At 34.2% G+C, this 27,587-nt stretch overlaps 1 protein-coding gene across 2 annotated transcripts; it reads right to left on the minus strand.

Annotated features, from left to right (window-relative positions):
* Nucleotides 1–2,770: 2,770 nt before the first annotated feature.
* On the minus strand, nt 2,771–21,742 carry Inx2 (innexin 2). 2 transcript variants are annotated; one of them, XM_017616227.1, is made up of 2 exons: nt 19,592–21,742; nt 2,771–4,093 (listed from the first exon to the last, which is right to left on the minus strand). In XM_017616227.1, exon 1 carries the CDS (start codon nt 20,700–20,702, stop codon nt 19,605–19,607), a length of 1,098 nt encoding a protein of 365 aa, XP_017471716.1. In that variant the 5' UTR covers nt 20,703–21,742; the 3' UTR covers nt 2,771–4,093; nt 19,592–19,604. The 2 variants fall into 2 exon arrangements, with proteins under 2 accessions (XP_017471716.1, XP_017471717.1); XM_017616228.1 differs by having other exon boundaries at nt 19,588–21,742.
* Nucleotides 21,743–27,587: the final 5,845 nt, after the last annotated feature.

The raw sequence follows: 27,587 nt of genomic DNA on the forward strand, positions 1-27,587 counted from the left end.
ATATTTTTATTTGGTCTAAAAATATTTGTTTTTAACAATTTTATAGAAATCCTACGAAAAAATTTATTCTCCACATATCAAATAAATATTAAGATGGAGAACTTCAAAGCTTCAGCGACAGTGCTAACGTATTTCAAAATAAAAAATTGAGATCTCATTATTTTCCATTTTCTATAATTTTGGAGAGGTGGCAGCTAAAAACTTCCAAAATGTTGATCTTTCAGTGTATTTTTAGACCACCCTAATTTACCTACATATATATATATACATTGTGACCGTAGCTTTTAAAATAAACTGCTTAATAAAAATGTTAAATTAAACAATTTGAAATTTCTTTTCTTCTCTTTACAGCCACTTTTCTCGTACGAACTGCAACCTGAGTGCCACTGAATACTAAACTAAGGTGTATCAATATCCTTCTGCACACATGCATACATGCCGGATCGCTCTTATTTTAAAGAAAAACTGCACGCAAATAAACAAGCGCACACGAAAAATAACAAAATAGCCTACTGACAAAAAAATCTCAACAATTTGTATAAATTAAACAAGTAATTTTTAGCAAAAAAAACCGACTTGAAAAAAAACATATACATATATTTAATGATCCAATGATCGGATCTAAACCGGTAACATACACACAAAAAAAAATATATATTCCGGCGAAATCATAACCTCCTCCTTTTTTGGAAGTTGGTTAAAAAATTTGTGTTGAGTGCAAACCAGTTATGGTTAGTGTACTTTTGGCATTTGAATACTGCAAAGTGCATACAATTGAGATCTGCTATTTTTTGTTAATAGGATGATAAATACTTTTTTAAATATACACACATACATATATTTAAATAATGACTAAGTTAATTATTATGAAAGACGAACATTTGAATAAAGAAGAACAACTGAATTTCAATACTAGAAAAAAAGTTTATTTTTTTATAAGCCTGGTGGCCAAAATTTGGTTGAAGAGGATGAGGAGAAGACAATATTAATATATAGCTGCCAAAAGTATCATCTAAATCTCCTGAAAGCATTAACATGTTTTTTTTAGAACTATCCTTGTAAATAATTTCTGGGCGCCTGGTAAAATTTGTAAATGAAGGCTGCTGGAGTGCGGGATGTGAAACGTCGTAGTCCATCTTAAGGCGCAGAATACAAATTGTATTATTGTATTGGCATTTCTGAGCGCCTAGTAGAATTTTTCAGTTTGATGAGCGGAATCGATTTTTCCGGGAAGCTGGAGCGCCGGATGAGAAAAAGTCCAGCTTAGAAATGTAGCCCATCTAAAGGCGCAGAATACAAAATGTCGTCAAAAATATTTCCGCCGCCGCTTCCTGGGCATTTCTGAGCGCCTAGTAGAATTTGTCAATTTGATTAGCAGAATCGATTTTTGCCCGGAAGCTCGAGCGCCGGATGTGAAAAAGTCCAGCTTAGAAATGTAGCCCATCTATAGGCGCAGAATACAAAATGTCGCCAAAAATATTTCCGCTGCCGCTTCCTGGGCATTTCTGAGCGCCTAGTAGAATTTGTCAATTTGATTAGAAGAATCGATTTTTACCCGGAAACTGGAGCGCCGGATGTGAAAAAGTCCAGCTTAGAAATGTAGCCCATCTAAAGGCGCAGAATACAAAATGTCGCCAAAAATATTTCCGCCGCCGCTTCCTGGGCATTTCTGAGCGCCTAGTAGAATTTGTCAATTTGATTAGAAGAATCGATTTTTGCCCGGAAGCTGGAGCCGCCGGATTTGAAAAAGTCCAGCTTAGAAATGTAGCCCATCTAAAGGCACAGAACACAAAATGTCGCCAAAAATATTTCCGCCGCCGCTTCCTGGGCATTTCTGCGCGCCTAGTAGAATTTGTCAATTTAACCAGCGGAATCGATTTTTGCCGGGAAGCTCGTGCGCCGGATGTGAAAAAGTCCAGCTAAGAAATGTAGCCCATCTAAAGGCGCGGAATACAAAATGTCGCGAAAAATATTTCCGCCGCCGCTTCCTGGACATTTCTGAGCGCCTAGTAGAATTTGTAAACCTTTTCACATCCGGCGCTCCCGCTCGTCAAATTTACAAATTCTACTAGGCGCTCAGAAATGCCCAGGAAGCGGCGGCGGAAATATTTTTCGCTGCATTTTGTATTCTGCGCCTTTAGATGGGCTACATTTCTAAGCTGGACTTTTTCACATCCGGCGAACGAGCTTCCCGGCAAAAATCGATTCCGCTGGTTAATACTTTCAGGAGATTTAGATGTTACTTTTGGCAGTTCTATATTAATATTGTTTTTTCGTCATCCTCTTCAACCAACATTTCTCCACCAGGTTTATAAGAAAACAAACTTTTTTTTTCTAGTATTGAAATTCAGTTGTTCTTCTTTATTCAAATGTTCGTCTTTCATAATAATTAACTTAGTCATTATTTAAATATATGTATGTGTGTATATTTAAAAAGTATTTATCATCCTATTAACAAAAAATAGCAGATCTCAATTGTATGCACTTTGCAGCATTCAAATGCCAAAAGTACACTAACCATAACTGGTTTGCACTCAACACACATTTTTTGTTAGCTCTTCTCATCACTATAATTAATTTTTATTGCTTTTGAGTCTTCAATTTTATGTCAAATAATTAAAATTATAACTAGAAAAGTAAAATAAAATTTAAAGTAAATTTTATAATTAAAAAGCGCTTAAGAGCTACAGAAAAAATTCTAATTTTTTTCTTTGCTTAATCAAAGATTAGTCGAATTCGCTTGTATTTCCACTGTTTAGTACCGTTTTTTATATTGAAAAAAAAAAATCTAAAAATTGCGCTAACATTAAATATGCAACTAGGTTTTTAATTACGTAAACTATTGATGGAAACTATGATAAATAAAATCACTTACATTTAACAAAAAAAATTATTTATTTCAAAATATGTATAAGTAATTAAATTAAATGTATAATTTGCGCTTAATATACGTACTTTTTCGTAAGCAGTATTGTTTTTTTTTTGTTTTTGTAGAAGCAGTATTCGTTTCTCTGTCAAAGTGTTTGCATTAACCGCTATTTGCGTTTTTTATTAGGTATAGATTGATTTTAATTTGCAATGTCTTTATAGTTTATTAGATCGCTAATTAAACATTTTCCCTCATCTACAATGTTCGTCCGACCGTTCGACAAGCATTTACGTGTAAATTGCTAGCAGTATCAATAATAATTAATAAATTTCTTAATCAATGATCACAACTCTTATTAAATATTTATATAAAAAATTGTATTTTCATTTAGATTAGTACATAGGTACTCCCCTCGATATTTCTTACTTTTCTGTTTAAATATTTGATTGATTTAAGTGTAAATATATGAAAATATGTGTCGCTCTCTGCCAAATGCAGCTTTTTGTGTATGTATGTATGTATGTATGTATGTATGTATGCGTGTGCGGTTTTTCCACACCTATGTATGTATGTATGTATATCTACACTTTTTTATATTTTAATCATCGTTAGCAAAAAACTAACAGATATGAAATTCATAAGATTTATTTCCTTCTACAACTACAATTTATTTCTTTTAATTGTAAAAAATCTCTGAATTTATTTCTACGATTTGTCTCATTTATTTTAGAATGTTAACTTTACATTGTTTGATTTGTAGGCATTATGCATGGAGTGTTGTTGTTACTTGTGTGTGTGTGTGTTTTTTTTTTGATACTTTGTAGACTTTGCATTTTATTGGTGTTTTTTCTTCTTCTTTATATGTATGTATAATTATTTCTTATTTCTTTAAAATATGTATGTGTAGGTATACATACTATATGTAAATAAATATGTAAAAATCGCATTACATATGTGCATATGTATGTATGTATATCGAAATTATCGATTCGTGTCTGGATCGCATGTAAATCTCAGCATATTTTTATTTAATTTATACAATTTGTTGAGATTTTTTCATCAGTAGGCTATTTTGTTATTTTTCGTGTGCGCTTGTTTATTTGTGTGTAGTTTTTCTTTAACATAAGAGGGTTGCGGCATGTATGCATGTGTGCAGAAGGATATTGATACACCTTAGTTTAGTATTCAGTGGCACTCAGGTTGCAGTTCGTACGAGAAAAGTGGCTGTAAAGAGAAGAAAAGAAATTTCAAATTGTTTAATTTAACATTTTAATGAAGCAATTTATTTTAAATGATATGGTCACAATGTATATATATATGTAGGTATATCAGGGTGGTCTAAAAATACACTGAAAAATAAACATTTTGGAATTTTTGAGAAAATGGAAAATAATGAGACCTCTATTTTTTATTTTGAAATCCCTTAGCACTGCCGCTGAGGCTTTGAAGTTCTCCATAAAAATATTTATTTGTTATGGGGAGAATAAATTTCTTCGTATAATTTCTATAAAATTGTTAAAAATACATATTTTTTGACCGAATAAAAATATTTTCCTTCAGAAATCTTGCCAAATCAGAATTAAAATTCAAATTTAGCCTTTAAATTTTAATAATTATTTTTTCAAAACTTGCGTGATGTGGTTAAGAACATATAAAGTAAATAATTTTGTATGGCTATAGAAATGATAGATTATCGGTTATAAAAAGTACAGTGCTGGCAAAATAAATAGGGACACGACATTTAAAAACATTTTGCATATTTTTCTTTTGTTTATTTAATATTTATTATTTTTTACAGAGAGGCCTCTTATCTAACAAAAACCATATAAATTCATATTTCAAACTTTGTGCAAAAATTATGAAAATTCTGCAAAATTGCAACTAAATTTTCAACCTTTTAACCAGATATTTTTAGTATGCAGTTTTATAGCCCTTTAAATTTTTTAGTAGAATTAAGTGTAAGTTTCGAGTTTCTAAGAAATCGCGTTGATTTTTAACAATTTTTTCTCGCATTTTCTTTCATAAACAGTATTGTCGACAATTTTTTTTTTGTATGGAAAAACATTCGTAATACACTCAGAAAAAAAATCATCAAAATTTAAAATGTTTCAATATTGTGCGATTCCGCTTAGCATTGCTCGACTCGCACGGTCTCAGATTTGCAGCAGAGAAAACCGAGCTAATACTCTTAACCGACCCAAAGTAAAAGGAAACTTCTACTATCCACAATCTTGAATATTTTGTTATACGGAGCGGAGATCTGGGCTGACACCCTTCAAAAAAAATAGCCGTTGCAAGATGCTTCCCAGAGCCCATCGCACAGCAGCCTTAAGAGTAGCATCTGCGTACCGTACCCATTGATCTACAAGTAGCCGAACGCAAAAATAATGGGGGAGCTTAAGTCGCATACGAATCCAAGTGACAACGACCCATCACCCGCGAAAAAAAACTATATACTTATTTAAGAATATTTACTATTTAAAATACTTTATTTTCGTAGTAATTGAAAAATGCAAATGATATACATATCTATTTTTCTCACAAGCAAATTAGAAGAATTTTTCTTTTGTTTTTTGTATCCAAGTTTACTCTAGTATTTCGCAAACGAGCACAATAACGTCATAATTGGCACACACTACAGCTACCATTATACAATATGTACATACGTACATGCATACATACATACATACATACAGTATCGGTCATATCTATAGCACGCCATTTCAAAGTGATATTGTGTGCCACTTATGTTTATTTACTTATTTTAAAGAATTTTCAATTAAAATACCGTTTTTTATCTAACAAAATCCATATAAACCCAAGTTTAAAAACTTATAGAAAACTACAAAAAAGTGCAACAAATTTTAACCTAAATTTCAAACTTTTTTCTCGGAAGTGTTTGAATTTTTCTGAATACACAGTTTTATAGCCCAATCAATTTTAGTTTGATAATGTGCAAGTTTCAAGTGGCTAAAAGTTACCGCTGATTTTTTAGAATTTTTTTCGCCAAGGATGTTGCGGTTTTCTTCCATATACAAATAAATTGAGTTTATTCATTATATGGAGGCCAATACGACAAAAAAATTCTAAAAAATTAACGGTAATTCGTAGCCACTTGACCTTTGCACATTATCAGACTAAAATTGCAGGGGCTAAAAAACTGTGTCCTCAAAAAAATTCTATCACTACCGAGAAAAAAGTTTGAAATTTAGGTGAAAATTTGTTACACTTTTTTGTAGTTTTCTACAAATTGTTGAACTTGGGTATATATGGGGTTTGTCCGAGAATGAACAAAATTTTAATTGAAAATTCTTAAAAATAAATAAATAAACATAAGCGGCACACAATATCACTTTGAAATGGCGTGCTATAGATATGACCGATACTGTATATTCATAGTTATCACAATTATTGCTCTAGTTAGTAATATTGATATAACCGCTGTAATTACAGCTCATAATCACTGTTAACTATGGTTTGCTTTAAATGGTTCAAATGCATTGTTACAAACGTTCATAGTATATACGATATGTACAAACAAAAACAATTATTACTTAGATATGTATGTATGTTTGTAGGTATGCGCACATTTGACTACTCGTTCAACAGACCCGTCATATAATTAACGTTTAATAGATTAAATTAAAAACGGAGACGATCACTAATAAGAGAGCCGGTTTGGTGTGTCACTTTTGCCACTTGCACTTTTGTTCTTCTTCCCCATTGTTGTTGTTGCATCGTAAATGTCATATTAATGTATTTATCAGTAGCCGTGCTTGTGCGTAGGCGTGTATGTTTGCGCTGGGGCATTTTTAGGGGCTTCCGCTGTTGATAATTTTCACATCATTAAATGATTTTTGCATTTCATTCATTAAACAGAACCTACTGACAGCTTATACGGCTGTTGGCATACAAACAGCTGCATTGTATGTATATGTATATTAGGTACATGCATATGTGTATTGTATATACATACATATATTTTAATCAGATTTTTTAGAACTTTTTTGAGTAGGCAGATTTGTAGCCCAATCAATTTTATTATAATAAAGTACAAGTAGCTAGGAATTACCGTTGATTTTTGGCAATTTTTTCACGCAGTCTCTTCCATACAAAAATTTTTTTTCGAAAATACTTTATATGTAAAGAATGCAAAACACCTTGAACCAAAAAAGACAAATTTTGATTAGAATTTAATGGGCTGAAAAACTGCATACTCAAAAAAAATCTAGAAAATCTGATTAAAAAGTTGGATGAAAATTAGCTGAATTTTCGCGAATTTTCGAGAATTTTGCACAAAGTTTAGGAATTATATTTTTATGTTTTTTGTTGTAGAATGAACCATATTTTTAAATAAAATTGGCGGAAAAATAGAATAAAAATGGTTGTATATATTGTGAAAAATTTGCTGAGCCAATACTTTGTTCCGGCAGTGTAAATATGTATGTACATAATTATGAATGGGCCTATATATACATACATATTTAATTTTTGCAGCCATTCTAATTAAAAAATATTTAGCAAACAAAATACGAAAAGCAATGAAAAAATGAAATGCAATAAATTTAGAAGTTATTTGTGGCCATGTGCGTAGGTACATATTTATGTATGTATGTGTTAGATATTTTTTTATGTACATATGTCGCTTGGCTATGGCGCTCATTGAGCAAAAATTGCTGATAATGAATGAAAGGCACGCAAGCGCGGCATTTAGAGCAAATACATACATATGTACCTACATTTGTACGTGTCCCACATGTGGAGCAAATATACACACAATCTAACATGCCAAAACATTAATCTGGCCACAGCGCGTGTGATTCATGCAATTATTACTAGAAAGTGACAAATAAAAACAAACAAAGAGTTACCCATTCATTCATGCATATGGTATGTACATTAGGGTGGTCCAAAAATACATGAAAAAAATTACGTCGGAATTATTATGCTCTCATCCCCTAGGACTCTTCTATACCGAAAAACATGTACCCCAATTTTTTTTTTTTTTTTTTTTAAACAAAAAAAATATTTACAGATCGCTCAAAGCGCTCAAAGTTTTCCATGTATTTTATATGGAGAAAAAACAAATTTTAGTAGAAATGGTATAGAAGTATTAAAAATCAATATTTTTCGATCGGAAACTCTGCTTCTCTGCAGGAGGTTCCCTATAATAATACCCAATTGTTTATTTAACCATTTGTTCATAGTAACTATAATTTATAGGTCCATCAAAAATCTCCAAAAAACCCCAAAAAAATGCAATGGGGGCACCAATAAAAATCGTTGGTACTAAAAAATTTGTTAAATTAACCATTGGGTATTATTATTGGATGTCTCTTGAAGAGAACCAGAGTTTTCCGATCGAAAAATATCGATTTTCAAGAATTCTATACCATTTCTATGAAAAGTAGTTTTTTCCCCACATAAAATACATAGAAAACTTTGGGCGCTTTGAGCGACCTCTTAAATATTTTTTGTTTCCAAATTTAAAAAAATATGGGTTTATTTTTTCCGACATAGAACAATCCTAGGGGTTGAGAGCATTAAAATTCCGAATTTGTTCTTATTGAATCACCCTAATGTACATACATACATACATATATCCGGCTTAATTTGAAGCTGACAACAAGCGTTTGGCTACTGCTCTAGATTATAAAAACAAATTTTAGAGCAGTGAAACAAACACTTTTATTAGCGCACACTAAAAATTTTCTAGCAAAAATTATAATGATTTTGAAAAATTATTGTCGAAATTAAACACAAATTTTGCATACATATGTAGTGGTTTGCTATGCCCCTTCAAAAATCGCGACTATGTACTCCATGCATGTATGAAAAGAGTAATCTCTAAGCGTCAAGGAGTACTCAAAAATTAATAAAAATTAATCCCAGGGCAGGACCATATACTCCAGCTCTTCATTACATGCTACTCTGATGATAAAACCACTCCAACATATTAACAATGACATTGTTAATATATTTTTTCGTTTGTACACGCTGTTATTCTTCACTTCACAGATGCTTTTTCGCAATTAATAAAAACCAAAAACAAAAATAAATATAAAAAATTACATGTTGCCTCTGACGGCTTTCGAACCCGAACCTGCTGGGAGCTAACAAATAACAGTAAGCATTTCTACACGTTTATCTACAGCCAGAAATGCTTTCAAATGTTCAACTTCAATCACATTTCGTTAAAACGCGAGCAGTGATCGGGTAACAATAAACTGGCGCAGAGGCACGAGTTGGTCTGCTACAGCATGACAGAGGAGCAAGTTTGTAAGTACTCAAATATACCACAAATAGACTACATGGTCCAACGATTTTTGCAGGCGAAAGCATACTACTCACTTCCACATCAAATTAATTTTCATCAGCCTTGCCGATACTGAAGGCGCTTGCTTGTAATTAAAAGTGTACATATACTTTTTAGCTGATAAGAAAAACATACATAGAATGAATTCGGCACAAAAAACATACGCCGCAAAAGTATTATTTCGAAATAGTTCGCCCCGCAAGACTGCTTCGCCGTCTGTCCATGCCACAATTGTCACCAGACACATTTGCTGCACAAAACTAAAAAACAAAAAAAAAAAAACATAATAAAATGCTGTAAATTGCTGTTGAAAGCAGCCGCCAATGCTGTTAGTGTCACAATAATAAACACATATGTATATACATTTGTACATACTTAGACTGTGCTACTGATGCGCAACCAAAAGGCAATCCAAGAAACAGTAAACTCGCTCCACAAGTCACTAGGAAAAAAATTTTGTCAAGTGTTTTGTAATTGAAATTGAAATGTCGGCGGGCGACGACAATAAAATGATCTCAACGAAATGCTTTTTTTCTGGGCTAGTTAAATTTTTTTCTTCGGCAAGTTTTCTTGTTAGAGCGCTGGTACAAGTGTGTGCTAATACATATATATGTACATAGTAAGTATATACAATACATACCATATAGCTATACTCTTTCTGTGTTTGGAACATCATTAACTACTATGCGCTACAAGTATTCGTACAAGTGGTGATAAGATAAACAAAATAAACAATTCATATTGTAGTTCTTTAGTTCTAAGTAAGGTTGACTAAAGAGTGCGACTGGTATTTTTTTGTTGTTGTAAAAATAATAATTTCGTTGTTCTGAATTTTTACTTGCGCTTAAGCTCGAATTTTAAATAGATTTCAAGTCATGACTATGGTCTAGGTTAAGTAAGGGGGACATTCTTAGATATTTTTGCGCTTGTGGTATTTCGGTATTTCAAGCCGAGGTATTTTCAATAATTAAGTTGATGAAGTATGGTGTGGAAAATAGTTGGCGAAGCAGACGTGTCTCCAGTGACAGCCAAGCTGCACTCAAATTACAGTATCTACTCACCGAATTATGATCGATAGATTTTTTTTTTAAATTATCTAGTTTTCTTTTAAAATTTTGATTATTTTGGTTGCCTAACGCTCGTATCTATACTTTTTTTTTGCAGTATAATACCTTTTTTGGATTCCAAAAGGGATACTGCGGTTTTTTCCAAACTACTGCATTTATGCATTAAAAAAAAAATCACAACAACAAACTTTGTATTCATAATTTTTAGAAAAATTCCAAGTATGCAACTTTGTAGCTTATTAATAATAAGAACAAGTTTCAATAGGCTAAGAATTCGCGTTGATTTCTGGTTATTTTTGATTCTTTTTTTGCCGATGGTGTTATTATTTTCTTCCATACAAAACAAATTGTCGAACATAATAACTTTTTGTATGGATGACGCCGCCAGCAAAAAGAATTTCAAAAATCACTTCAAACTATAATATTGTTGTTGTGCAACTTTTTTAATTTTTCTAATTTTTGTACAAAGTGAGAAATTCGGATTTAGATGGTTTTTTTTTAAATATACATATCATTTTGTCTCGGGGTTTTCAACGGTACACATAATATCAGAAATTCCTTTATATTATGTTCCAAAAAAATAAAAATGCAATATATAAATTAGAAAAAGCTTTTTCTAACAGCGGACGCCTTTCGGAGGACAATGGCAAACCTACGAGGGTACTTTTGCCATGAAAAGCTTCTCATAAAATTCGTTTGCCGCTCGGAGGCGACGTAAAATTTTAGACTCCATCATTTGTGTAATAACATCGAGCCCAAAACCACAGCTTGGAGTAGAAGCCCGGCCAAACACCTAACTAAAATGTGTCTGCCAAATATGTATCCTACTTTCTGCGACTAAGTATTCATTCAAAAATGCAAATTTTTAAACGCACTTTGTTAAAATGTGAGTGAGCATTTACTTTAAAATTTTTGCTTATAATTTTTTAAGGGCGATCAAGAGGTTTTACGTTTTTTTTTTCAGTCCAGCAATCAAATCTTTATAAGCGATTAACAAAACAAGTCTGTGGTATGATTCTAAACGATTAGCGGAATGAATAACAAAAAAACAAGAATGTTCAATTTATAATTACTACTTAAACTACAAATTTCCACTTATTATGTTAATGTTAATACTCATAACCAAAAGGTCCCGAAAATTGCGCTGGTTTTTTTAAGAAATTTTTTTCGCTGATAAGTTCTACTAACAGTTAAATTTTTTCCAGTGATTAAGGTAGTAGGGACACGCCTCACTTAAAAAAACCGATCTATAATCTATATATAATCTCTAAAAGTAGATAAAGGTTAATTTAATCGTACCTGTTAAATTTTCAATTCAAAAGTTGACTACACATCATTAGTTATACGGCCTTTGAACTTAAGTAGTTGTCGCTTTTATAGCGTTATGAAAATTATGTATTTTTAAAAGTACTTAAACATTAGTTGGTGCACATTTTTGTATATGCAATTGTAAAGAATAAATAATAAGAAATAAACTCTATGTATTCGAAAATCACACATACTATCTGCATACATGTATGTATGTGTTTGTATATAATTCATAAAATAAATATTAAAACAGAGTTGATGAGAATACTTAGCCATTGAAACATATACATACATACATAGATGCATTAACATAAGTGTTATATGAGCAAATCTCACGAGTTTTGTTTTTAATTTCACTTCCTTCTCTCGCCAGAAAAAAACGCCAAAGCATTCTTCTTGCTTAAATTTCAATCAATGGAGTTCTAGAAATAAATATAATAAGAAATAAATGAAGTGTTTGAGCCTTAAAAAGTTCATTTAGGCGAAAAAGTGCCGAAATGCAGAATATCTGTCGCAACTATTTTGTAACTGAGTTTCTAAATTTTACGATTTTTTTTTTTTAATTTTAATCATTTTAGATACTTAAATACCTGTGTTAAAATCAAACGTTTAGTAAAAGACGACTTCGATTTGAGATACTAAAATTTAATTTTTACTTATTTTATTGGCATACTCGAAATTCATTCTAAAACTGTTATATACATGAAGAAAGTAAAACATATGTGCCTAAGGAATACTGTGTAAAAATCTTAAACGTCAATATTTAATTACTTTTAAATAATATTGCTTTTAAGTTAAGCCGTGCGAGTAAACGTGTTAAATGTCAGAGTATGGTACCACGGGGCGTATACGTTATATACGCAACTACGGGTGTATAAGCACGAGTGGTTATTTTTACCTTTTTTAGTCTATCTTTTTTAATTTTTCATTTAAATACAATTTCGCGTTGGAATCTTGTTCTTTATGCAAAATTGAAGATAATGCATTTTCCAAGATAAGTGTGCCTCCATTTTCGAGCAAAAATATATATGTATGTATGTATTTATAATGTATCCACAAATCGCACACCTATATCAGAAGTCAGCTAACTCAAAAATCAAATCCGAAAACATAACTGCTTGTGGATTGTACAGATTCGACGCAATTAATACAAAAATAGGTATAACAGTACTTTTTTAGTAAGTGTATTTAATCATGAAGAATATCTGCATTAATTGGAGGCAAATTTTGTGAATTGATTTAAGCAAAAAAATCATCCAAATTTTTTTTCGAGTAGATCTAGGTATGTAGTACAAAGTGTCCAATAGGAGGGTTGAAGTTACAGCGAAGTATACTTAACTTCACCATTTCGTAGAATTTTTAGTAATTTTTTTAATGAAGGTGTGTTAAAATCAGTTTATATTGCTATGCTTAATATTAAAAATCTGAATATATCGGTTGCGGAGTGGAAGATCGACCTATCTCGACAGCCAGCTCGAAAAGGCTCTATCTCAAACTGGCTGCCGAGATAGGTCGATCTTCCACTCAGCAGTCGATATATAAAATATTTTTTTTGTTTTCAAACTAACTACCTACGACGAAAGTAAAAAACATGTTTTCGAAAATTTTTAATTTAGCACTTTTTTAATTGACTAAGTAAATTTTTTTAGTAATCAGATTTGAAAAATTTTTTAATTTCCATCTTTATGATTGTTTCAATTTATTGTGTTTTTTGTTTAGGTTTTATTATTTCTCAGTTATTCATATTTTTACTTTGAATAAAATATCAACAAAATTAATGCAAAAAAAATCAGCATTCATTAAAAATCTGTAATTGGATCATAAAGAAGTTAACGGTACTCTTAAATTTTTATATGAGAATTGAAATCGGTTTTATTTTTTGCTTAAAAATTGTTATAATAATATTTTGGCGCATACACATTTGATGTCGTTACACAAATATATTAATCTACAATTTTAACCACGCCTTCGAACGGCAAATCAATTTTATGCTAAGCTTTTCATGGCTATAGTACGCTTGGAGGTTTGCCATTTTCTACCGAGCGGCGACCGAACAATTTTTTCTCAGTTAGATGTTGCCAGGGATCGAACCGACGACCTAGTACGCAACTCTAACCATTTAGCCTTACCTTTCATAAATTGAGAAGGAAATAGTGAGCTCATAAGAAATTTTGTTGGCTTGAGTGGCTTAAAAAAAATAAAAATCCAAATCCATTTTTATCAAGTTTTGCTTTAAAGTTAGTCTAAGTACAAAAATTGAGCCGAATCATAGACCATCGCGCAGAAAATCATAACTTCTTTGTAACGATTTACCAAATACCTGTTATTACTATTATAAATTTGTTACTAATATAAATTTCCAGTTTATTGAACTATTGGTGAAAGCACACTATTATTCAAATTTATTTCCAGTTTATTGAGAAAAGACACACCTATGGCCATATGTACATATAACGCCTACGCAACTAAATTTTTAATTGGGGGAACCGAACCTGTTCTCCGAAACTTGTTAACAAGAAAAGAATGAGTTTATTATACCCAAAGAACGAAAATTCATAATTAAGAAATACTAAAAAATAAGTCTGCCCTCATGCTCACACCTTCGCTTATTAATGACATTTTGTTTTTTAAACAAAGCTGCAAAATAAGTATGTAAGTGCGATTTACAAGCTGTTGAGGCCCATAAGGCGTAAGCGGTTCGAAAAATTCAGCGGCGCTACTACTGTTGCGCTGGCTTACCTGAAGACGAGCTGGCTGGGCTGCTAAATACAGGTAGCTGAACACTTGATACCCAACGAATCCTACTTGTGGTATAGACGGGGAAAAAAGTTGTACATACATATATATGTAAGTATATTTGTATATACAAAACTATGCAAGTTGGTTATGTATCCATATATCCACTTATACATATGTACATATGATATTTGTTGCTGTTCCAACAGGTTCCTTCATTGGCATATGCATATGTTTATAAGCATGTATCTAGGTAGATATGCATATATACAGTGGTGGAAATAATTATAGCTGCACCACATTTTGACAAGTTTTAACATATTATTTTTGTTGTTATTTAATTTTGGTTATTTTTTTATAAAAATATAGTTTATTCTTTAACAAAACCCGTGTAAATCCAAGTTTCAAACTTTGTGCAATATTAAAAAAAAATCAACAAACTTTAGTAAAAATTTCTAACTTTTTTCTGAGTATGCAGTTTTGTAGCCCATTGAATTCTATGTAGTAGAACAAAGTATAAGTTTCAAATTGCCAACAATTTTTTAGTTTTTTTTTCGTCTCATTTGCTTCCATATAACGAATACACACAATTTATTTTTATATGGAAGAAAAGCGAAACATCCTGGACAAAAAAAAAATTCTAAAAAATCAACCGTAATTTTTAGCCTTATGAAACTTGTACTTTGTTGTACTAGACTTCAATGGGCTACAAAGCTGCATACTCAGAATCTTTATAGAAAATCGAATTAAAAAAGTTAGAAATTTTTACGAAAGTTTGTTGAATTTTTTTTTTTTAACATTGACTAAGTTTGAAACTGGGATTTACACGAGTTTTGTTAAAGAATGAACTATATTTTTATAAAATAAAATAAGCAAAATTAAATAATGGCAAAAGTAATACGTTAAAACTTGTCAAAACGTGGTGCGGCTATAATTATTTCGACCACTGTACATAACCACAGACTTAAGACCTGTCTGCTGAGTGTCTTTGGCATATTTCCTTTTCGAACCCTTCATGGCCACACAAACACAAGCTGAACAGCATTTGCATACGAAAATGTACAACTTTTTATTGCTTCCCACTTGCTTTAACTTTTTCATATATCTTCTTTTTTTTTGCATTTTTTTATATAACCCTATACTATAACAGCGTCACGGATTGGAGCATCTTAAAGCCATGAACTTGTTGCTACAAAATATTTAGCGATTTTTTTCTTGTCTGTGCCATGAAACAGAAAATTGTTCAAAAAATTTAAACAAGTCAGTAAAACCAGTTTTACACCACACCAACACATGCAAGCAATCTACACACATACATATATGTACCTAGCTGTGTACACTTACGAGTATAAAGGTAAAGAGCAGCGCGCACCTCAATAGTTAAGCTACGACGACGAATTTCACATCGAAACAGAATATTTCAGCAGTTGGGAAGGTGAAAGAATGGAGAGAAGAATCCAGCAAGCCATCGAGGCACTGAAGCAGCACGTCACTGACTACACAAACGATGCGGCGACGAATGCCCGGCGAAGACAAAAGGCTATAGAAAACAAGTACTCTTACGAACCAACATACATATGTAACTATGTATGTACATGCATATGTATGCATGCACACCTTTACTTTGTAAAAACTTACTTACAGGCATGCAACTATGTAAGTGCTTCCAATAAAGTCAAATTGCTTGATGTAATTTAGGCAAAGCGTGAGCATCAGCTTGAAAATAAAAGTTGCAATTGCAACAACCGTCAGTCACTACTGCTGCGTATCAATCTGCTTCTGGTGCTGCTGCTGGTATACATACATAAGTATGTAGTAAGTAGTCAAGCGTGCGGGTAAGTCGGTAGGTAATATTGATAGGGTTCAGTGCGCCAAGGCAGCAGGCAGCAAGCAGCAGCCATTATTGTGCAAAGCAAAAAATCATCGCCTTTGTGCGCATGCGCGGCGGCGATTATTGCAGCGCATTAGTACTTGCAAGTTTCGCAATCAGCACTGCGATGTGGTATACAACCGAAGCGATATAAGCAGCAGCTGATAGCTGAGATGCGGGTAATGGTTGCGATGGCGATGGCGGTGACGGTGGTTATGCAGGAAGCATGCATCACGGCGCTGACGTGAGAGGCCAAAGTGCATGAGCGGCAAAAGAAAAGCACGTTGCATAAAAGCAATGAAAACAATAAAGTAATAAAGAGCAACAACAATCTCTTATTTTAATAAATGTGTAAAAAATAAAAATACAAAATTATTTTCCGACATTAAATTAGCAACCAAGTAAATTTTTGCAAATAATTATTTGAGTGAAGTGGCAGCTGACGTGAAAAGGCGCTCGTTCACTACTGTTCACCACTCAAATACTATACGAGCACCGCAATTCTGTGCTGCAAGCACACGCTCAATCTGTCCTCCTCTACCAAAAATTATCGCTCACCGGAGTTGACCAGCGTGCAATTGGAGAGCGTTGGCGTTTTGCGTAACACCAGGGGTGACTCTTTTGTCTCTGTAATTATCATTGTGTGCGTGCAGCGTAACACACTTCAATTGTGTTAGTGTCACATAAAATACTCTGGCGCATGTATGTATGTATGTACTCTTTAGCGCAATTGAAAATAATTGAGCACATTAATGAACATACATACATATTTATTTTTGGAGTTTATTTTTATTTTTTAGTAATATTTGCTTACTCGCTGTTTGACCACGAATAGAGTACTAAAAAAAAGCTTATAAAAATGCCCACTTGCGGATAGCTGTGTGGTTACATATTTCGATTTTTGAGCATGTGTCGGCCGGCGGATTATCGAGTTCTTCCCAGCCAGAAGAGAAACCTAATTTGCCGTACAATTTTCCGTATCCGGAAACGAAAAAAACGACTAAAATTTTCATTTCATTCATCATTTACGTATCCAAGAACGTAAAAAAACGCAGATTTTAGTATCCGGAAACGAATAGAAAATGGCTACAGTTATCATTAATTTGTAAGCAATAAATGTATTTTATTTGGTTATGCTTGGGCCATAAAAGAGCATCTGTGAATCGCAGAAGGATAGCGTATTGAACGAAAATTTGAATCATACAAGTTACAAAAAAAAAAAAAACAGCCAGAAACGTCTCCGTTTCACAACAACTTTCGGTACTGAATGGATAGTAACCGAAAATCCGTATATCCGGATTTTATCTGCACACACGAAGATCCGAAAATCCGAATATACGGATATTGGGGGTTCTACATGGCACATAAAGGATATAATTTTCGTTAAAGTGCGCGATTGAGAAAGTAATTTTTATTTGTTTTATTTTTAATTTTTATATTGTGTACTATCGCTACAACCTTCTATGAATTCGCCTTGATTTGTTGCCGACACCATAAACTATTTACTCTATAAACGAACTCTACGAAATGTCTAACTTGCCTACATTCTCTTTAAAATATCCTCTTATTGGTTATGGTTCATGAGTGGTCTTAAGAAAAAGTGCACGGAATGTATATCAATTTATTTTTAATTTCTCCCTAAAACCTACCTCAGGCATTTTCAACTACGACGGTTCGATGTTGGCATCCTGAACTGGAGGTGTTATTTTGGCGTCGGGCTAATCTGTACGCATTTTACGTCAAACAAGGTAGCTCTTCAAATTTTAATGTGCAACGTTTGTTGGCCAAATTCAGGACGACCGGTATAAAAAGTGACCATCCCGATTAAAAATCGCGATATACACCTGTATTCCCAGAGCCTTCCTAAAGTTTATTTGCCCATAAACCGATCACAAATCGGCCAGATCTGGCAAAAGGGCGGCGCCACATGCTCTACAACGTATCGGACAATCGACTTACTGTAAGAAAATTTTTGGTGAAGGGACTATTTCTAGAAATGGACCCAACAAATGGAAACCACGATCGTACGATTTAACGCTTCTAGATTGAACGCCTTGAAAGACAGCACTGTACGAATCTTTGCCAAGCTACGGCACCCATTGCTTAAAAAACTGATAGCATATTGCACCGTCCAGCATGCGCCACTTCCAACCCAGACGCGGCCACGTGCCCACAATCATATACCATCAAATACTAATGGCATAAAATTATCTTTCTAATTAACGCCTTGGCACTCACGTCACTGTTGAGAGTTATAATTTCGAGAATGTACAGAATTTCGTTTACTTGGGAACCAGCATTAACGCCGATAATAATGTCAGCATCGAAATCCAACGCAGAATTACTCTTGCCAACAAGTACTACTTTGGACATTTGTGTGACCCAACACACATCATGCCCGTGCTGGTATATGGCGCAGAAGCATGGACAATGACAACATCCGATGAGGCGACTCTTGGAGTATTCGAGAAAAAAATTCTGCGGAAGGTTTACGGGCCTTTATGCATTGGCAATGGCGATGGATCTATATCGAATTAAAATACAGCGGCCCGCTAGCTTGGTCATGTGTGTCCAATAGACACCGACGCTCCAGCTCTGAAATTATTCAACTCGGAAGCCTCTGGTGGTAGCAGAGGAAGAGAGGAAGGCCTTCTCTGCGTTGAAAAGACCAAGTGGAGAAGAATTTGGCCTCACGTGGCATTTCCAATTGGCGTCAGTTGGCACAGAAGAGAAACGACTGGCGTGCATTGTCGAACTCGGTCAAACTTGCTTAGACGTTACAGCGCAAAATAAGAAAAGTAAAGTAAATTCCCGTTTAAAATTATTTTATTTCAATTTATAGTTCTACACGTCTAATGAAACCCCCTTTTATAATGAAAAATTTTTATGGAGACTTTAGGAATAAACAGAAATACTCGAACCTAAGCAAAGGTCATAAACAGGTAGGTTGGTTCGGGTGTCTGTCCAATGTCAATTTTGAGGCCTGTGACTATTGCCCTTATTGTAAAATATGAAAGAAGTTCTAACTTAAGCTCACATATGTATAGAAAAGTGGGTGTGGCGTCCAGATGCTGTCACTTTTTAAACGGATTTTCTTTATATGCGAACAAGAAATACTCCATGCAAAATTTCTTACAAAATTTTACATGCCAGTATAAAAATTGGAGCGAACACGTAAGCGCTTTTTACAGTTTTTTACTTTTAAATTTAATTTCAAAATATATAAAAATTAATAAAGTCTGTACAAACTGCATATGCAAATTCGCACATATAAATTCTAGGTTGCTAAGAGATCCTTATACTTATTCGAGACGAAATACTATAACTTGCGTTCTTTCTTTCGCGACATACCAGTAAATATTTTCACAAAGATACGTATCTAATATTCTTATTTCTATCACTTCTCGCTCCATCCGCTTACCTACCCATTTGCGGCCACTAAGCTTCGAATGGTTGCTTGCTGCTCGGGTGTTCGCCCAATTCGCGCGCCAAATCCGCTATCACCTCCTTGTAGATCAATGGATCGATATTCTTGCCCAGCTGATACAGCAGGAACCAATCGCCAATATTGCATTTATTTGCCACCGCTTCAACCTCTTCGCTCTCGGCCAGACGGGAACGTGCGCGCAACAACAGATGACGTAGTTTGGGACCAATTATAACAGCCATGCGATAGACCAACGATATGCCCGACAATATACTCAAGATGATGAACCAGAACCACAGGAATACATAGATTTTCTCATTCACAATATTCAATGGCAACACACAGAGACCGTCGAACTTTTGCACCGAACCAGATGGACCGTATTTGTGGAATGTGCATTTGGTGACTTTCGGAAAGACACGCGCCATCGGATCGATACGTTCATCTGGTTCCATTTCGGTGAATTTCAATACATCACTACCGTATGTGGAGAATTCACCATCCAAAAAGAAGTCCACAAAGAATATTTGACCAATAACATTGACAAAGTTTAGCGCCTCACAAACGAAGAAACGGAAAGCATAGAAATTATGCCGATTCAGATTACCCATAAAATACTCGACAAGTATCTTCTTGCGATCATTCTTACACTCATCATTCACAATCGGGCTATTGAGATCCATAACAAGCATCTTTAGGCGTCCACCTTCCCACGATTTCCATAGATAGCGCGGCACATAGAATAGTATGGCCTGAAAGAAGAGCACGAAGCACACCCACTGATAGTATTTGTGGTACTTAACTTCATCCACGCCATCTATATGTGAGCCGACGCCCGGTTGTACCACATCACGTCCTGTGATGCCCGTCAAACGTTCGGGCACAGTAAATGTGGAGTAAATCCAGCAATAGGTGTCCATAACACCGAGCGGAATTTCATCGACAATGCAATCGATGGGATCGCCAATGTATTGACGCGACGTGACAAGTAATGAGAAGGCAATCAATATGATCACCGTCGCTTTGTAGTGCATGCGGAAGACATTGTTGTCGATGCAGACTTGATCGATCTTCAGCAGCCCCTTGACGGAGCCGAATACATCAAACATTTTGTCGGTTTATTAACGTAACGTAGATACTATTTTTTATTTTATAAAAGTCAGTAAAGTTTAAAGTTATATTTTTAAAAAGGATTCGCGACACAGGCGCGCGTACCGAGCGAGTGACTTGTTGTTTCGGGAATGTTGAAAGTGCAATTTTAATGATTCGAAAGAGGCAGTAACGGAAACGCGCTGGTAATACTTTCGTTGGTGTATTGAGTACTCTCGTTTGCTTGCGGTATGCGGTTTGTTGTGTTATGTTTTGTTTTTTTTTTTAGTTGCTTTTGTATTTAACGATTTTTTACTCTTTCCTTCCAATTATACTTTCACACACAGCATTCGCGTTGCTGTGGTTTTGCATAAGATTTCACGTATTTGTTGTGGTTTTCGCCGTTGTTACTCTGGCAGTGACGATCAGTAGTAAATTTCGGAAATCAGTTTCCACACGCATAACAAAGCTTTTATTCAGAGTTCTTTCAACATTTGATCCAAACAGTTCTCAGATCATTTTTGCATATCGACATTTCTTAATTATCACAACAAACTATTGTTTACTTCATAATAACTTTTATTTCTAGTATTTTTTTCGAAGGGTTGCAAATTTCGTTTCAGCGGCGAGCGCACACGCACGGCGGCAACCACTTCCCAATATTAAGCGACAACGTCGTTGGATTTGTTTAGATTATCGCTTTAATATTCACTGAACAATAATTCTCTGTGTGTGTGTGTGTTTTTTTTTTGTTTCTTGTTGTGGATATCGACGATAAACATTCACACTTGCACTTCATACGGCGGGGGGCCTGTCTGTCTGCCTGCCCTTGTTCTTGGTTGGCTTGGCTTGGCTTGGCTTGGTCCAAGTATGTCTGTCCGTCTGAACACACTTTGTACTATGTAGTAACTACGCCGTTGCACCGCGGCACACAGCGTACACTTCGGATAGAAAATTAAAACTGTTTAGCTGATTGCGAGCACCACCGGGCGCTGATACAAAGATACGACGACGACGACAAAAATGCCTTATTGTATATGCGAAGGCAAGCTGATAGACTAATTCAGGCGGCATAGCACGTCATTCCATGGAGTTTGAGTTGTTTGCCAGCGCTTGAGTGGCTTGATTGACATGTGGTTGTAGTGGTCCGGACTTGTGGCTGTATTAGTGCTGCTTTTGTTGCCAGCAGCAAGCCATTACTCACTCATACATTAACACACGGTTTTTTGTTTACATTTGTGTGCGTGAGTATCTGCGCATTTTGCTAACGAGCACTGCCGCACTGTGTCAAGCCAGTTTGGAGCCATTCGTCTTCGGTAGGCGCGTAAGCTTAGCTTTACAATCCACTCAAGTAATTCTCATGCAAGTTTGACAATTTGCAAAGCGCGCCACATCACACTGCCGCTTACTCCCATTTTGAATTATGATGCTCTGACTTGTGAAAGCACATCGTAGATAGCCTCTCATTTTTAGACCAGTTTTTGAGTTGAGTGTTTTTAAAAAGGTGTTTGCGGATTTTGACTGGCTTTTGACATCTCTGTCCTACTATTGCATGCTGCTACTATCATTATTAGCTACATGCATGTGCATGAGTTTGTTACCTGTAATTCATATGAACATACATACATAACACAAAGGTGTCGCAGGAACAGGATTTGGGTTGACGTAAAGGCAGCGATGCCAAATGCTTGAAAAAATGTTATAATCTGAGTTTAAGAGAATGCTACCAGATGTATTAAGAAAAAAATTAGATAAAATTTACATTTCTGTACATCAGACTGGTTCAAAAAAAAAAAACGAAAATGTCGAAATTGTAAATTTAAATATGGTTAAGTATTTACTAATGCACGGATGGTAATACTGTATGGTTTTACAGTTTTAACGCGTAGCGCCTCCGAAGATCCCAGAAAGGTATTAGATTAGCAATCCTCCAGCCTAGACTCTAATCTGAGCTGTAATCAAGCCAAGACTAAGAAAAGATTTCCAAAGATAAAAATCCTCTAAATATGAAAATATATTATGATGTATTATGGAACGAATTTCCGTCATCCCTTGTCAAATTTGGTTTGGAGACAAACCGGTTTCGGCGTTGTGCCATCTTCAGTGTCATTTTTCGTTCTGCGTTCGTTCCATAATACATCATACACCCACCCTGTCGGAAACAACAACAACCAAAAAAGAAAATATATTACTCCGGACTGATTGGCTTGCACCTAGCAAATCCTAAATTTACCATATTTCACAGTTCGGCAAATTCTGGAAAGATGTTGAATAAGTAAATATATGTACACACTTTCTATACGGGATCTCTAATACGGCTCAATTCAAACTGGGACCAGTGTTGCCATTTTAACTACGAGCGAAGTTTCTCACTTCACTTTTATGGCCAACATTTCTACACTTCCTCTTTGACAAAATCACTTAGATTTTAAGCGACCAGAATTGACCTACAAATTATCTGATTTTATTTTTTGACATATTTTTAGTAGATATGTACACACAAGACGTACATCTCAAGACGGCATCAGACTTTGTGTTGAACAATACATTTTTATGGAAAAGTTATATGACTTCTTTGGATGCAAATACTAAATATTTCTCGAGAAATGGAAAGCGATTTGGCAGGGAGCAGCACTACTGACATTTCTTCCACTCCATCAGAACGTAACGCAATTCGAAGGCCATTTAATCAAACTTTTCGGCCAAATTGGACCACTAAGTGAACCACTATTAAAAGTTTAATAGTTTTGTTATATAGAATTAGTTCTATGGCCATCGATAGTTTTCCAGCTCTAATCCATATGATATTGACAGCACCGGCCTCACGACTAGCGTCGTTAGCGCAACATTCTACAGCTTACATAAAGAGGCAAAACTGGTTGGTATTGCGATGAACGAAAACAAGTATCACACGAAGACTCTTCATGAAATTAAAAATTTTAATTTTCGCTAAATTTGAATTTCATCATTTCAAAGGACCAGAATTGGCCCCCAGGTCTATGCAATATATTTTCAATATGTACATAAATAAAGTTAATGGCGACTTTTACGTCCTTTTCAGATTCTTTGCACTCTCTTAGCTGGTTAATTCTATTGCCCCTTATGCAATACCTTCATTTCTTCAAAAATCATTGGTTAATTGCTAAATGCATGGAAAGTACTTCCGATGCATTTAGAATTACGGTGGCAAGAAGTAGTATTACTTATTTTAAAACAGTGGCAACTTCACCAATAACCATCTTCATTATCTATGATTCCACTCTGCGCTTTTCATCTTATTTGCTGCGATTGTATCTCACCTAACGAAAGAACTCGTCTCAAAAGGGTTTTGTTTTGTTTTTGAACCAATTTGGTAAGTATGTATATATGTGCATACATACATACATATATGTTTGTACATATGAATACGTGTACATATGCAAGTATTCTTGTAGAAATACCTGCGATGCATTGAGTTGAAGAAATTCCTGGAAGTGTGTTGCGCCAAAGATGTACATACATACATATGTCCCTAATATATATTTGTATGTATGTATTTATACGTGAATGGCAGCGCATGAATGCAACTGTTCGAGTGCTATAAGAACCACATGAGGGGTATTCTCTGAGTCTTGCAAAGCCCTTGCGCGGTGCACAAATTGCACGGTAAAAACCGGTTTTCCTATGGGAGGGGTTTGCAAACCGTGCAATCCGTACACCATGCAAGGGCTTTGCAAGACTCAGAGAATGCCCCTTTAAAAAAACATATTTTATTAGTGCTCTGGTTGGCCTACTATGCAGGCTATTTTATCATTTTGTTTTAACAATTAAATCGGGCAAACTTCTGAAATTTTTTTGAGTTATTAATTGAAGAAAAATTAAATTTTTTTCTCACAATTTACATGTTAGAATGTTTTCTGTGTGTGTTATGTGTTGTGATCTGACCTAATGTATGTAAAATTTTGTATGTACCTGCAAGCACGCATATCTGCCTCTAATATAATTTTATTGATTGATTATAGCTAAATACATTAGGGGTCTTCATCTAAAGTCATCATGAACGCACCTTGGTAAATAATGCACAAAAAAATTATTTATTATTTAATTTATATGGCTAGTTACTTTTTATTCTTACCTCGTCTATTGAGTTCATGTGCTTTTTATTTGTTCGTAGCAAAAGCGACTAGCTGGCAACATGTCAGGGTAAAATTTTGCTGAAATTTATAAATTTATCCAACAAAACCATTTGATAAAGTGGTAAACTTTGGTTAAATAGATTTCCATGTAATGTCGGTCAGTTCATTTGTCAAAATAATACATTTATCATTTTATCAAGTTTATCAGCAGTTTATCACTTCATATGAAGACCCCCATTAATTTTGAAGTCTTTTTGGAGAAAAATACCTTTGAGACCTAACTGGAACATTCTAGTGGCATTAAAATTTAAAAGAATGTACTAGCTGGCATTGCATTAAAAAGTATGGTTGTATTTACTTAGCCTCACGCAATGTGTAAGACATAAAAGCAAACTGTTGTCGGAGCAAATACTGTTATGAACACATTGGTACCAGTACTTGATAATGATAAAGAATTTTCTTTATAACAAATACGAGTTATCATTATTTCATTGCCTTTCAACACTTTTTGTAGCCAATAAAAATGTGAAGCAGAAAAACGTCTATGTACATTAGTATGCGCATATCTATGGAAAGACATAAAGATGTGCAGAGAGCAGAAATACCAAGATAGCACAGATATCTACATATGTATGCTGGCCAACAACGCTTTCACCATTGGAATACCAACAGCAGCGATATCAATACAAGCATTGTGCATTATATATTTTGTGCCTTTCTTTTAAAATATTCGCCCTGACAAACGATCTACATACCTGTAAGGCAACTGATAAAATCCACCTTTCATAAAAAAAAACGAAAAAAAGAAGATTTTTTGGGAGAGATATTTCTTGCTCTAAACCTGTCATAGAAAAAATATGCATAGACACATACATATGTATGTACATTTAGCGGTTGTATTTATGTATGAGCATACCCTACAAGAAACTTGAATGGTTGTGGAAAAAAATTTTGAAGTTACGGACAGACACCGGAACAGTTATGACTTTAATGCTTAAATTTGTATTAAAAATTTTTAATCATGTGTGTATGTATATTTTATAGTTATTTATTGATAAAAACAAGTACTATTATTCGAAAGTTTTAAATAATAATTATTATTTTCTCAGAAGCACTCAGGCCTCTCGAAAAATGATGTATATACGGTTTATGGAGAATTTCATTGGCTTTCATTTGCCGTATTTCGTATTACGATTGTTCAATTGGTTCGTAAGATATGCGATAGCGATGTTTAACTGTTAGTTAAACTTAACGAAACGTGGTGCAAAAGACCCCTGGAAAATACTTTTTTTGAGATTTCGCGGGCCAGTAGTTGAATATAAAAATCACATGGCGATCGACAATTCTCAGTCAATTCCTGACAGGGAGTGTTCGCTTGCATATATTTAATTCATGAAAATGCCAATGCACAAGTAAATACGTCAAACAAAAACGTTCAACTTATTTATTTATGCATTTAATGCCTTATTTATATATATATTACTAAAGCATATTCAAATATTTATTATTCTGTAGTGCATGGCAAACGATTTATGTGTATCTTCAACGGCATAAGCTATCAGTGCAGTAAATAAGTAACTCCAATGCGATGTGTCAATTTACAAACCTTCAATGGTGCTATCAGTCGCTGGCTTTATGCAATTAGCCACACACGCATCTGAAATTACAGAGAGCGTAGTAAAGAAGCTTCTGCTACTAGGCAGGCATTACACCTTAAACTCCACATCATTTTCATACTCACATACATATGTACATGCATATGTATGGATTGGATATGTATTGGTAATGAACCGAATATTTCGAAATATCCATTACTGTGTTGTCATTCAGCTGCAATGTTACACTACAACAATTTTGTCATGCAACTGTGTAACTCTGATCAGTTTACGATATGGAAAAGTAATAGGAATGCGACGACCCAAAACATTATTTTTTTCTTTTAATATTTCACTTCATGCATGCAAACAAAGATACTGTTTGTAGCAACCCTGCAGGAAATTAAATTAATATGAAAGTAATTTATAATCTCATTCTCACTTTTTCCCCTGCAACGAACTCATTTATTTAAGATGGCCATATCCTAACAGGCAGTCATTTATCCGACTCTGCATTTGATTTCACTTACTTTAAAATGCTTTTGGCTTAAAGCACTTCAAAGTCAGTATGTTTTGTTTGAATACGCTTTCGTTCTGCACTTCACAGATGCGTTTTCATAATGCCAAGATACAAATAGTTTCTTTGAGTAAAAAGAGTATGAAAATTCGAAACATCAAAAAAAAATATCACTTGCTTCCGTCAGGGTATGTACACACACACACATATATATATTTATACATACATATATGTTTGTATGTACCTGTAACTCACTTACTACAATAGTGTCATAACTCAAAAAACTATATTTTTGAGCTACTGATGCTGGATTATTCTTTATCACCCGCATCACATTGTGCAAAAATTTCGTAGTAAACTTTTGAGTAGCTCCTGCATATGAAGAGAATGTGCATCTCCAACTATTTTCTGCCTTTTAGAAGTAAATTGAAAACTTTAAACGCGTCTCCGAAAAAATCGGTGTTTGTGACTTGTGACGATCTTTTAGAAAATACGCGATATGTGCATTGTAGGTATTAGTACCTTGTATCTTTTCCCGCATGAAAAGTACTAAGTACATATTCCACATTAAAAGTGATTTACTGTATTGTAAGGAGGTCAGCAGCATTCTTCATATTACATACAAATTTACTTAAATAGTTGTTGCTGACTTTTTGATTTTATGTGCTACTGAATGGC

The sequence above is a fragment of the Rhagoletis zephyria genome, unplaced genomic scaffold (assembly GCF_001687245.7).
Source record: "Rhagoletis zephyria isolate East Lansing unplaced genomic scaffold, Rhagoletis_zephyria_1.1 Rzeph_scaffold_01170, whole genome shotgun sequence".
Taxonomy (NCBI): Eukaryota; Metazoa; Arthropoda; class Insecta; order Diptera; family Tephritidae; genus Rhagoletis; species Rhagoletis zephyria.